Genomic DNA, 13,977 nt, shown 5'->3' on the forward strand with positions numbered 1-13,977 from the left:
ATTATCAATCAAACATTTACATGTACGTCATATTTACATATGCATGCTAAGTATTATATTCAAGAATGAAAGAAAAGTATTTTTACGAAAAAGTGAGATGATTGTGACTACATTTATCACGTGTTTGGACGAGTTAAGAGACGTCTTATCTTCTCTTGCCAAAATATTCATGTGTTTGGATGAGTTAAGAGACGTCTTAGCTTCCCTTACCAAATTTATGTGTTTGGACGAGTTGAGAGGAATCTTGGCTTCCCTTACCACCCACAAGGCAAGACGAGTTGGGAAATATCCGAACTTCCTTGCGGCATAATGCACTGCAGCCATGATCATGATCGAAAACCTTATAGTCACAATTCAAGGATATAAGTTCAATCATTTATATCCATGTTTCAGTAGAGTTTATTCAGTTACATTGCTCATGCTCGACTTAGCCATGCATATGTTTCATTCATGTTCACTCCTTTCATTTAAAAATCATTTGTTTAAATTAAGGGCACAAAATATCTTTAGCATAACCTATTTTTAATTTGTGTGTGCTTGTATTTATATAGTACTCGTTATTCCCCCCCCCCCCCAATATTCTTGCTAAGTCTTTTAAACTCACCCCTCTTATTTGTTTTCAGGTGAGTATGAGTTTCTAGGTACCGAGGAACAGGATCCCCAGGGTGAGGCCACTAGTGGTGCAGGCCCTTGACCGTCGCTACTTTTAGTTCCGCAAAAACTCTGAGGATTTGTAATAATGAATCTTAGTATTTTAAGCATTTTCAGTTATTCGCAGGATGAGTCTTCTCTGCTTTTGGTCTTTTGGCATGTAAACTTATTCACTCGTTGTACCGCGTCTAAGCGGGGTTAACTTACTTACAATTCATGGGTATCTGATTTGGATTTTATCACGTGTTTATTTTATTTGTTTGAACTGCTGTTTGTGACAGATTGGCTTTTTAATAGTTTTAAACGAGTCATGGCAAAAATTTTCGAAAAATCCCGTATTTTCTTTATTAATTAAATTAGTCTAGAGTTTTCTTATCTTTTCATCTTGAACCGAAGAAAAATTTCAAGAAGTATAAAACGTGAACAAAATTTTATTAAGAAGTTGAACCAAGGTCAAAGTAGCTGAATACAACATTGACTGATGTCATACGAATTCATAAATGAACAAAGAATGTGAAAATAAATTTCGGATATGCAAAAGTATATGTTGCAACGGATTTGAGCACAAAAAAAGAAAAAAGAAATAACGATCGGAGTAGTAGTTCACATAATTGAAAGGCTAACAATAACCGACTCCCTATTTCATAAAATCATATTTGCCAAAATATTAAAAGAAAAACTCAAACTATTCATAATAATATAAAACCAAGTTCGTATCCCCGGTCTTTACACGAGTTCGATTCATAAACTTAACAGACCAAAATACACATTTATCAATTTCCAAGAAACCTATACACTTAGTTGTATTCGACCAAAGCCCATCCATAAGAGAATAAAATACAACAAGGACACATCAATTAATATCTCCTAATGCGCAAGTTTAATATTTTCGACAAACTCCTACAATTCCCATAAAAATTATTAACACTACCTAATAACCCAAACAACATTCACGTACTATTTAAAAGTGGAAGGAATATTGGTATACCAACTACGTTTAACTTGAATTTGCATGCTATAAAAATAAATAGTCAAATAGTACACTTTAAACTACTAAAAGAATTTTTTTTTAAAACGAAAATAAACACTAAACTACGCACTTAAACAAATTAAACAGCCAGTTTTAAAAATATTTAAAAAAAGATGACATCAAAACATTCAAAGTATCAATCCAAGTATTACTAACATATAAAATTCCTTAAAACTTACATACTTTGAGGCGAGACTTCTCGAGTTTCTTGCAACCGGCAGTAGGCACAACCCAAATCAGAACCATGCTTTGATACCAACTGAAATGATCCTGACCTCTATTTTAAATTAATTAATAAAGAAAATGCGGATTTAAAAAAAATTAAAAATTAAAAATTTCGGCATGACCTATCTATTTATGTAACGACCCACCTGTCACAGACAGCAAATTTAAAATGAAAACAACATCACTAAATAAACTAGTCCGAGAAAGGAACGAGAACCGGAGATAAGATTCGACATTTCGAACATCAAATGATTAAGCAATTACATATTTACATATCCTTACAATAACATTTATCCAATCAACAAAATAAAAAACTTTAAAGTGTTAAAATAAAACTTCTGCGGAAGACTAGCATAGGTCGGAGGGATGTGCCGTGCCCGCATCGCAGTCCACTCGATAGTCTTGCCCCTCGATCTCAATGAAATACTCCTCACCTGATAATAATAAGTGTAGTGAGTCTAAAAGGCTCAGCAAAAATACTGGGGGAATAACGAGTACTACATATTTAAATACAAGCACATGCAGATTAAAAATATATTGTAGTAAAATACATTGTGCCCTAACTTAAACAATTGATTTCTAAAAGAATAAAGTGAACATGAATGAAACATATGCATGCCTAAGTCTAACATAATCCATATATATGCATAAACTGTACTGAAACATAATCATAAATATTTGAACTTAGATCCTTGGATTGTGACTGTGATTTCGATCATGATAATGGCTGCAGTGCACTATGCCGCAAGGAGGTCACGTATTTCCTAACCCATCTTGCCCATACTTGGTAAGGGAGGCCAAGATTTCTCTCAACCCCACACATACACATAAATATTTGGTAAGGTAGGACAAAACGTCTCTCAGCCCCACACATACACGTCAGGTGGTAAGGTAGGCCAGAACGTCTCCCAACCCCACACATACACGTAAATTTCTATGGTCACAATCATCTCACTTCGTTCGTAAAAAGTAATTTTCCTTTCATTCTTGAATATGGAACTCGGCATGCATATGTAAATATGACGTACATGTAAATATTAATCGATAATCATGCATATGACTCACACATGGATGATCGGGATGGTGATTTAGTAGACAAACCAAAATATGGGAAACTAAACCATAATTTAGCGCTTAAGACAAATTCGAGCGGTTCGCCCGTAAAATTTGTAACTTGCTCGATTCATAATAAAAAAGGATTCCGTTTGAAACCACGACTCCATGACACTTAGAACTAAGTCAAGAAATCATCTTCGGATTTTATTTCCTAAGCGATCATTTTATGAAAAATCAAATTCCGGGCAGCATCCCCTTTGGCTTCAATAACTCTGCACCTAATCAATTAAAAATCTAGAACTCGACCAAGACTTAACCGAATTAATTCCCGCTTGAACCGACATATTTCCAACATCTAAGACAAGTTCCAGACCTGAGACCATAACGAAACTTCACTTTAACCCCGCCTTAATCACATATTCTTGAACAGCCCCAACACCCATGGAAATTCTGCTCAAGTTTAAATTTCAAACTCATCCAAAACTTAGCTATAAATCTTCCACTCTTCCAAGCCTCTAATCCTAAGACTAAGAACAAAATTAAATCCTCATTTCCAGCACCTACAACTCTCCTTGAATCACCTTAAATCTAGCTCGAAGGCAGTCCACAACCCCCTTCTCAAAACCGAGCCCCTTACCCGCAAATTTGAATACGCCTCCAATCAAACCTACAAGCCAACTTCAATCCGTCTTAAAAGCTACCACGTGAACTACATAACACCCATGGTAGCTCCTCAATCACCATCCAAAAAACACAATTAAAACACCACTTTTTTTTTTCGAACCAACATGCTAGCAAAATTCTGAAAAAGTTTCGAAACCTCAGGGCATAAAAGTTTCTGGAAATTTTCAAAGGTAGCATGTCTTCACGCATTTGCATTTCAAATTCATACATATAACATAACCCATTCATATATGCATATATACTTCGAAAATTTTCAATAAAATGCAAGCCACACAATGACTAATCTACAATGTGCAAGGAAGGAACCATATTCTTGCCTAAGCTACCGAAACCGAAGAACAAGAGCTTGAGATAGGCCGATCCCATTTTCTTCGAAAACAGGGCACGAAGTTTTTGAAAAAAAAGAATGAAATGCAATCACAATCAAAACCCACAACATAAAAATCTACAATGGTGAGTAAGGAACCACATAACCTTTCCTAGCTAGGAAAGAAAAATCGAACAGAAAAAAGGCTTGCTGCGGCCGATCAAAGGATAGAAATGGAGTTGGAATCGAGCTCAAAAAAAATAAGGTAACAACTTGCTCAGCTTGCCGATGAAGTTGCCTCGCCGGAGAAGAAGAAGAGAAAGAAGCTACGGCTGCTACTTTGGTGAAGAAGGAGATGAAGCCGATTCAATGTTGAGCTAAAATATGTAGAAACCGAGCTGCAAAGAGATGTAACAGCACGCTCAGCTCGCCATGGAAGAGCTCCGCCGGAGATGGAAAGCTGTTGGCGGCGGTCGGAGCTTGAAGGAGGTGGAAGCCGATGGTTGGTGTTGGAGAGAAATGATAGGAATCGTGTGTGTGTGAGAGTGAGGCGTGAGAATTGGGTGTGATTTAGGGGCTAGGGTTATGTATTAAGTTTGAGTGTATAGGTGTGTGTAAGTATAGATGTAAGTATACAAATGTGAGTGTGTTAGTGAAAATGGGAAAAGTGTCACACATTTTTAAAAAGTGCTACCCAAACTTTGCACTACTTCTTTTAAAGAAATTCAAACACTATCATAGAATAAAAAATCAATACTTTAAATATTTTAATGTCGCAGCGATAAATAAGAATTTTAAATAATAAACAGAGCGATTAAAATAATTTTAAACAAACTAAACTAACGTTTAAAAGCAATTTAAATAAATACACAAGCGAAAATAAAAACCTTTAAAATGATTTGAACAATTAAAAATGATTTAAACTAATAAACTAGACATTTAAAATAATTTAAAATAACTAACCGCTAAACTTAGGTTATTTAAAATAAATAAGTTGGACACTCGAAAATATTTAAACAAATAAGCTAAACAGTTAAAAATTATTTAAAAAAATAAACTAAACAATTAAAATTAAAATCATTTAAATATGCAAGTCTAAACCTTTAAAATATTAAAACAATTAAGTTGCACAATAAAAAATCATTTTGATAAATAAACTTAAACAATTAAAAACATTAATTAAATAGTTAGTAAAATAATATCATTGAATAAATAATAAAAATATTTTATTAGCACATAATTTAAATAAAAAATTTAAATCAATTAAACTTAAAAATAATAATCATAATATTTATTAAATTTAATGCATGCGATTTAGTAGATTGAGTTGTAGGTACTACACTATGATTGTGAGATCAAGTACCATCCCGGTACTTCTAACCCAGTGGCGGACGCACATGGCCGAAAGGTATCAGTACAAGGGCTAGCACCATTCGATAATGTTGTTCTTCAGGGTTTATGTTTCAGCATAAGAAGGGACAACAGGGAATCCGAGTCTTCTCAGTGTTAACTGAGCCATCCTTGTTTGATCACATCCGAGAAGTGCAGTTTTTTTATCCGAAGACGCAGAAATTAGCAAGACTTGCTTAGGGAGACAACACATCCGATTTTCACTTTCAGACAGATGGATTATTGTGTTTGTCTGGCAGAGTCGTAGTACCTGATGACTCAGCCCTTCAAGAGGAAGTTTTTTCTCAGGCACATCGTAGTAGATTCGCAGTGCACCCAAGCAGTGCCAGGATGTATAAGGATCTATGTACCAGGTTCTGGTGGAAAGTTATTGATATGAATCTAGAAGTCTATCGAAGATTCATATTGTTTCAAGATTTTTCTTATAATTTTCCATCGATATTAGAAGGAATTGAGATTCATTACAATCAAGTTGAGGAGCAAGGGAGCCAAGTTGGAATGCATGGAGCTCGAGGTGGAGAACTGAAATTTATTGGCAACTCTAAAGAGATCAAAATCCGATCTTCACCATTTAGAATGTATTTTAGGATGTTATATATAAAGCTACAATTCAAATTTCAGCCTGATCCGACGGCTAGAACTCGAGATATGAAATTTTCAAGAATAATGCACAAATTGGAACAGACGAAGCGCCCAGCGCCCTACTTCCAGCGTGCCAGCGCCAGTCCGAGATTTACCCACACTCGGCGTGTAGTTTGTATTTTCGAATTTTTTAGTATTTTTTTTAATTATTTTGAGTATTTTTTATTATTTTGAGTATTATAAGTCTATTAGAAAACTTTTAGATGATATCTTTTGTATTATTTTGCTTTATTTTTTATTATTTTGTATTTGTATTATAAATACAACATATACATTCATTATTGAAAATATACAATAGAATGAAAATTATGGAAATTGATTTTTTTTTCAATTATAAATCTTTCTAGAATTATGCCAAAGCTATGCTTTGTTTAGTAAATCAAACTTATCAAAGTTTAACCACTTTGTGGCGTTTGTCAATTGATTATCTTCGTGGATTGTCAGAAACAAGTTTTTTGAAGGTTTCCTTGTAATTAATTGTTTTTTTTAATTAAAATTGCTTCAATTTGTTGATTTTGAATATTTATTTTAATTTCTTGTAAAAAAGCACTAAAATCGGGTAGGATGCAGGTGATAAATATATATTAAAAATTAGATGATTTTAAAATGGTTTGATTGATATAAAGGTTAATGAAAAAATTGAACTAATTATATGTGTCATCGGCTTCAATCTCCCATTTCAGACGGGCCAATCTCGCTCTCTCAAAATGACCACATCCATGGGCCCTCCGCCTCCAAGAATTCCTTCTACTTCCGCCGCCGAGGCTGAACCCTCAGCCTCCGAATCAACAGACTCCACTAAACTGCTCCCACCGCCTCCCAGCACTTCAGAATCTGAACCGGAATCCGAATCCTACGAAAATCATCAAGAACCTCCGGAGACCGATCCCTCTGAGAATTCCACTCAACTTTTCATTCCTACTGATGTAGACAATAGTACTTCTGATAACGTTGAAAAGAAGGGCGAACATAGTAAAAACAATGCAGCAGTTCCGTACACGATTCCTGAATGGAGCGGACCCCCCTGCCACCATTTCTATCTTGAAGTTCTGAAAGATGGAGCCATCGTTAATCAATTTGATGTGTTAGTAACTCACACCTTCCGGTCTTGATATTTATTTCTTGTTTTCTATCGCAATCCCCTTTACGTTACTATATGCTATATTTTAGTTATTTTGAAAAAAAAAAATAAAATTTAATGTTAGATAGCTAGTTGCTGGATTAAAGAAAACATTTTTCCTGCTCTGCTTCAAATATTAACCGAGGAAATTATTTGAGAGCATTTTCAAAGTTTTATCGTGCATTTTTGTTGCATGCAAGATGTCCAGCTACCTTAAAAAAGAAACTTAGATTGTATTTGGATGTGTGATTTTATTTAAGAATGGATTTGAACCAGCTAGGGTGCATTGGTATAATTACTAATACATGCTTATAAATTGTATAGGTGAATCTGAATTCATCTATACAATTCAAATCGATTTTAAAATATAGGTTTGAATTCCTTCGAGTATCTCAATCCAAAAGACGGCTCGATTTTTAGAAATAAAAAGTGATCAATTTGTTTTTACTTACTTTTTATATAATTAGGTTTATTAATTAAGTTCCATTGCACTACATTTACAACTGGTATACTCATCCAGGAATAAGAAGGGGGCTTACATGTTTGGCCGTGTGGACCTTTGTGATTTTGTGCTCGAGCATCCTACAATTTCTAGGTTTCATGCTGGTACAGTTCTTAGCTATGCTTTCTAAATTGTTTTCACCCTCTATTTTCTAATGTTTTTTTTCACTCTTCTGTGAGTCCAAGATTTGATTCCTTTTGCATTCTTGCTTTTCCTGAAACATATAATGGGTTTTGGTATGGGTTATGTTTTTCATTTCATATGAGAGTGTGATGCAGGTACCAAATATATCTCACAAGTGTCTGACAACTTCTTTTAAAACATGCCTCACTTTTCTAGTTCTTCAGTTCAAAAGAAGTGGAGATGCATATCTCTACGATCTTGGCAGCACACATGGGACATTTATAAACAAGAACCAGGTATAAATTTTCTCCTGAGTACCATGTGTGTGGCTTAAGTTATCAACAATGTATATATTGTAATTTTGGCCATGAAATATGAATCTATCTGTTTTCCCTTGCCGAGTTCAGGGATATTAATTATAAAGGTATCAAATTTCTTGTTCATGAAACTGACTGAGCAGCAACTGTATGCTGTTCTTTAAACATAAAGTTGACATTCTATAGGTGGCCGAGGCATCTGAGGCCTTACCGGTTGCATCTTTCTTGTGTTGATTACTTAATTTCCTCCTGTTCGAAAAACATTAAATGGATCTGTATATCTTTGTGTTCATCCCATTATTTATTTTCTTATTGAAATAAGTTATTTTTTGACTTTTGTCGTATTGAAATAAGAATCTTACTTTTTTACCTTGTTATGATTCATTATTGGCTGAATTATCAGGTAAAGAAGAGGGTTTTCGTGGATTTGCATGTTGGTGATGTAATCCGTTTTGGCCAGTAAGTAGTCACTCAGGCTTGGTATTTAACTATTTATGTTTGTTTTCGACTTAGTTAATATATTTAGTTTCATGCATCAATCTTTGAGTGTCCATGTTTGAATCCACCTTTTCTTCTACTTTTATGAAATTCTCTTAAATTTTATAGATTTTAAATCTTGTGAGATCTTCGGCACGAAGAGAGCAATTGTCATGTTTATTTCAATATATCTTTCCCATTTTATTTTAACTTGGCAGCTTTTGTTCTTATTATTATTTTTTCTTGGAGCAGCTCATCTAGGTTGTACATATTTCAAGGACCATCTGTATTGATGCCACAGGTAAGATTCTTTTGTTACAATAATATTTAGTTTCAATTTCCGGAGTAGCCTAATATTTGCTCGTTAATAAAGTAATTTATACATTTCTGGAAAATACAAATCACAATTTCTTCGTTGTTGTCTGAGAAAATGGCTCTAAAATGACAGCATCAGTTTATTCTCTCTTATTTCGTCATTAATCCAGTCTATTGGGATTGTTTTCCATGTCTGGTCCTGTTTGAAAGGAAGCTGACTCGAAAAGTTTAAGAAAATCCAAGCTTCGGCTGGAGGTGCAAGATATGGAAGCATCACTTATAAGAGCAAGACTGGAAGCATCTCGTGCTGATGGAATTTCGTGGGGCATGCGTGAGGATGCTGTCGAGGAAACCGAGGTTTTGTGTTTATGTTTTTTTTCTTAGGATGAAATTGTTCGAGGAGCAATGCTATCTAGTTTTTTATTCTTGTACAGAAGTAACATTGCTGTATTATTCTACTTCTTTTCTTGTCTTGTGGATGTTAAAAATCTTTGGAACCTGAAAACGAAAGCATACCACATCTTTGTTTCCACTCTGGCAGAGAAGAGCTACAATCTGCTAAATTTTGGATTTTCCTTGTCTCACTGCCTAAGCTTTTGTTTCAAATGATAACTGGTCCAATTTTTTTTTTAAAATCTATTATCTTATAGTGACTTTAATTTTTTTTTATGTATATGCTTCAACCTTCTCATAATTTACCAATTTAGTGTTGCCTGTTCTTTTATCCTTGTTACAATATGCTTTCTAACATGTAGGAGGAAATTGATGAGATTACTTGGCAAACTTACAAGGGTCAGCTAACAGAAAAGCAAGAAAAAACACGAGATAAAGTAGTTAAGCGACTTGAAAAGGTTAGTTGTATTCTGTCACCAGAAGATGCTTTCATGAATGCATTCGGTTGCGTATTTTGCACAATCTATTACTTCTCTGTGTTTGACTGATTGTGACTTCATTGAATACCTACCTTAGGCGCTTGAAGGCAATTGAAAGTTTAAAATCACTTTCAGACATGTTTTAACCTTCGCGTTATTGTTTTTTATAAACAAAAAGCACTTTTCTGATTTGGATAGAGCCAAAACATGTGTTTTTTTAAAAAAGATAATTCATGGAGAAGTTAAACCAGAAGCTTGGAAGTTCAATTTTCAGGCTTCTGACATTTTAAAACACCTTTTGCATCCAAACATCACCTTTTAAAAAGGAAAATTGTGCTTATTACAAAAAGAACAGCTTCTGTGCTTTTGTTCTCACTGCCATTGTACTAAGCTGTATATTTACGAACCTCATGAACAAAATGATGAACTGTTGAAATCTATAATAGCCGTAATTTATCCCATATTCTTTGGGTTTTAAGCTCCTAGATCGGTATTTGTGAGCTCAAAGCTTGATCGATTTACATTTTAATGTCAGGGTCAAGTTTTATCTTAACATCTCTATTGTCTTTTGATATTTGTGACCATGTAACTACCTACCTGGAATATATTTGTCTTCCACCAATTGTTTAGATAAACCTCTCATGTTTGTTTGTTGTTTTAGGGATTGGAAAAGGGATGGTACACCCTTCTTCCCTTATGTCGGATATTATCTTCTAGTTATGTAGCTGGCAACATTTTCTGGTACAGAAATTGTAAATCTATATCATCAGACATCAATGGTTTTCCTTTTCTATTGTAGATTGCTCACATGAAGAAAGAGATAAATTCTATCCGAGTGAAGGACATCTCTCAAGGTGGCTTGACTCAAGGACAGCAAACTCAGATTGCTCGAAATGAGCAAAGAATATCACAGGTATAACATTATTAAGTGGGCATATTAAAAGAAATATTTATCCGCATTGCTAAGCATTTGGCTTAGCTGCATGGTGCACAATGTTTATGGGCAGTTAATTCAGTTTATTTAGTCAAACAAATTTCAAAATTGGTTTCTATCTAGTCAAAAAAAATTTGAAAGTGATTTCTATTTAGTCAAACAAAATTAGAAAAAATCATTCTAAGTATTGATGATTGAACACGGGTGAAAGCTTGGTTGTTTACCTGGTTATTGTAGATACTGTTATCCGACCTACATGTGAGTCAAGAATCAAGATATTTCTGATTCCTTAACCCAAGCGGATAACTTAGAAAGTTTTCTCCTTTCCTTTGAGGGTTGGAAATTTGTAAGTCAATTTCATATCCAGTCACACAGTCACTGCTGTCGTTTATCACTCCTCTGTCACCAAAAGTAGTAGAGTAGTACATACAATTTTTCAGGCTTAAGTGTTCTTTGCCTTTGGGTTGTGAATCCTAATTCTTCTTTTACCAAACACTTTCGTCCATAAAATATTGATATGATCATCACATGCTTTAGAGTAATAGATGTTTCTATTCATTCTATCCTTGCAATTTTGACGTATTATAATTATGGATGACATGTTTTGAAAATTCAATTCACTTTCCATAATTTAATACACAAACCTTTATTAGATAATGGAAGAGCTTGAGAATTTGGAAGAAACCTTGAATGATAGTATTCGGGAAAGTATGGGTGCACGGGCTGGAAGGCTGTCCCAAGGTAAGAGAAAAGGAACAACTGAAGATGAAGAAGAAGATTATTTCAGGTACATGAACAAATTCTTTAGTCAACTTGGTATAGTAAGTGAGATCTGACCTGTCTGCGAAAAATTGCACCACCTTGTAGTCTTTGTTCTGTAGTTTCTCTCTTCTGAAATCCAATCTCAATGTCATATAATAGGACTTATAAATTTACTCTATACATGTGTTATTCACAAGCAGTGATGACGATGATTTCTACGACCGGACAAAGAAGTCCTCAAAGTGTAAGACTGGTGAAGACCAATCTGTAGAAACAGCTAATTCTCTTCTCGATAAGAAAGATGCTATAGTGAAAAAGATGGAAGATAAGAGAAAGTTGCTTCTAGGCAAGGACAAAGCAACAGAGACAAACGAGGTTGGTGAAGCTGGAGATGCACTTGATGCATACATGAGTGCAGTTTCGTCTCATTTAGGTCTGTTAATTCTTTTCCAACATAGATTTCTACTCTCGGGTCTCTCTTTATCTCCTATTTTGATTATTTATTATTATTATTATTGAAGAAATTGAACGTTTATATTTGGTTGTAATGCCTAAAACTGCATCATATTTCTGTCGCTGACACGCTCTAAAACATCCCAAAGGATTTGTGTCACTTGTGGATGTGTCAGTTTGGGCAAGCACTTTCTTTTCATGTTCATTCTTTCAACTACATGTTTTAATAGGTTAAAACAGTTTTCTTCTGAAGAAGAAAAAATATATTATGGTCATTCGGTTAAATTTAGTTCCCTTTAGAAAATTTTCAGGACAAATAATATTCACGAGTTTGAATGCAAAATGGCTATTCTTTTAATCAAAAGAAGATTCTTCATCCCAGTTTTCATGTGAAGAAATTCAAACAAGAAGTCTGATCTATCCTTCAAACTGGCGGGTTATCTTTATCTAAGTGATCCTTAGTGAAACTACCCCTCAAAATACCGGATGTTGATTTTCTCTGAATGGATGATAAACCTGATGTGTGATTGCTCTTTACATTTAACACTCTTAGGTAGTGTTTGAGATTGCTTCTTGGAAGCACTTTTGAACTTTTCCTTCACAAAATTTGAAACTTTGTGAAGTAAAAGGTCAAAAGTGCTTCCTACAAGCAATCCCAACACTACCTTTTGAATGTGCCAAAGTGTTTTTTGGGGGATTTTATACCGGTAAATCACTTCGCTAATTTTTGTTGGTGTGCTTTGCAACAGTTCTGGACAATGAGGAAAAGATCAGTAAAGAGTTATCCACTCTTCAATCAGAGTTGGATAGGATTCTGTACTTGTTGAAAATTGCCGATCCTACAGGAGAAGCAGCTAGAAGGATAGAATTAAATGCACAGAAACCTAAAGCAATTGTGAATCATATTCCTGATTCGGACAAAAATGGAAGTCTTCTAGCAGAAGCTTCATCGGATAAAACCGTGGAGGACAAGGTTACTGTTGAGTTGGCTTCAAAATCTGTTGAAAAGCAGGAAGAATCGGTATATGACAAAGCTGAGACTCCTGCTCCTGCATATACCGTTACGAAGCCACAATGGCTTGGTGCTGTCGTGGATAGGAAAATACAAGAAGTTGTACAAGAAGTGCCAGTAGATTCACAGGGGAAGGATCAGTTTGTTGACTACAAAGATAGGGGGACGATGCTGATCACACCAGATCCTTCCCAGGTGGAAACACGAATTGAAGATGCATCCCCTGGTTTGATATTAAGGAAACGGAAACATGTTGAAATTTCGAAGGCCAATGAGGCGAAAGATTCTGAATCATCTATTGATTCTAACCTTCAAGCAGAAGATGCAGTGGCCTTGTTACTGAAGCATTCAAGAGGATACCAGGCATTAGATGAGGAAGAAAAACCTGTTGGTGAAAATTTGCTCGAGAATAAAAATACTAAAGATGGGAGAAAGCCGCAGCGGGTTCTAGGTCCAGAGCGACCATCTTTTCTGGGTGTTGAGTCGGATTCTACGTGGGTTCCCCCTGAAGGTAATCAATCTGTAAGTTCAGGAATTAGGTTATATAAATAACTATCGAGATTACTTGGATGTTGACTTTTGTTTTGTTTCCTTTGTTTTTTTGTGCTACGACTCTGCACACAGGTCAATCGGGTGATGGACGAACTTGTCTGAACGATCGTCTTGGTTACTGAATTTTGATGGGATTGCTTCGGATCTGATACTTGAACTCCTGTACATGATTAGTATTTTTGGCTAACGTTCATAGGTTTTATGTTATATCAATCACCGCCTTGTATGAACTCAGTTGTATGAAGAGTAAATAGTATGAAAGATGCTCCCCTCCGAGTTCCAGTCTGACTTTGTAGGTTCAAATGGCACTCACTCCACCAGAACCATTTTTTTATTTTATTTTATTTTATTTTATTTCCATCTGAAATCTTAACGCAAGTGGGTTAACAATAGGCTGTTGGGAATATTGGAATTGTTTGAAACTCGGTTCTTTGTGTAAACCCATATTCTTTGATGTCTTCTGAGATGATGCACAACGGTGGAGGCTGAAAATAATTGAATAATAGTGAAATTAAAATGCACAAATTTAAGTG

At 34.9% G+C, this 13,977-nt stretch overlaps 1 protein-coding gene across 3 annotated transcripts; it reads left to right on the plus strand.

Moving 5' to 3' along the window:
- The first annotated feature begins 6,672 nt into the window (after nucleotides 1–6,672).
- Nucleotides 6,673–13,710, plus strand: LOC140889071 (uncharacterized). Of its 3 annotated transcripts, XM_073296773.1 has the most exons (12): nucleotides 6,673–7,089; nucleotides 7,646–7,731; nucleotides 7,967–8,046; nucleotides 8,471–8,526; nucleotides 8,797–8,845; nucleotides 9,070–9,216; nucleotides 9,615–9,710; nucleotides 10,531–10,644; nucleotides 11,319–11,452; nucleotides 11,628–11,860; nucleotides 12,630–13,403; nucleotides 13,517–13,710. In XM_073296773.1, exons 1-12 carry the CDS (start codon nucleotides 6,713–6,715, stop codon nucleotides 13,564–13,566), a joined length of 2,196 nt encoding a protein of 731 aa, XP_073152874.1. In that variant the 5' UTR covers nucleotides 6,673–6,712; the 3' UTR covers nucleotides 13,567–13,710. The 3 variants fall into 3 exon arrangements, with proteins under 3 accessions (XP_073152874.1, XP_073152875.1, XP_073152876.1); XM_073296775.1 differs by lacking the exon at nucleotides 6,673–7,089 and having other exon boundaries at nucleotides 7,906–8,046; XM_073296774.1 differs by lacking the exons at nucleotides 9,615–9,710; nucleotides 10,531–10,644.
- The last annotated feature ends 267 nt before the right edge of the window (nucleotides 13,711–13,977 follow it).

Source organism: Henckelia pumila, chromosome 3, assembly GCF_033568475.1.
Source record: "Henckelia pumila isolate YLH828 chromosome 3, ASM3356847v2, whole genome shotgun sequence".
Classification (NCBI taxonomy): domain Eukaryota; kingdom Viridiplantae; phylum Streptophyta; class Magnoliopsida; order Lamiales; family Gesneriaceae; genus Henckelia; species Henckelia pumila.

Bases quoted from the DNA above. Each gene is read 5' to 3' on its own strand.
- LOC140889071 (XM_073296773.1), top strand. From the start codon at position 6,713: ATGACCACATCCATGGGCCCTCCGCCTCCAAGAATTCCTTCTACTTCC. The intron at 7,732-7,966 runs GTACAGTTCTTA...TCACTTTTCTAG, and splicing joins AATTTCTAGGTTTCATGCTG to TTCTTCAGTTCAAAAGAAGT. The intron at 8,846-9,069 runs GTAAGATTCTTT...CCTGTTTGAAAG, and splicing joins CATCTGTATTGATGCCACAG to GAAGCTGACTCGAAAAGTTT.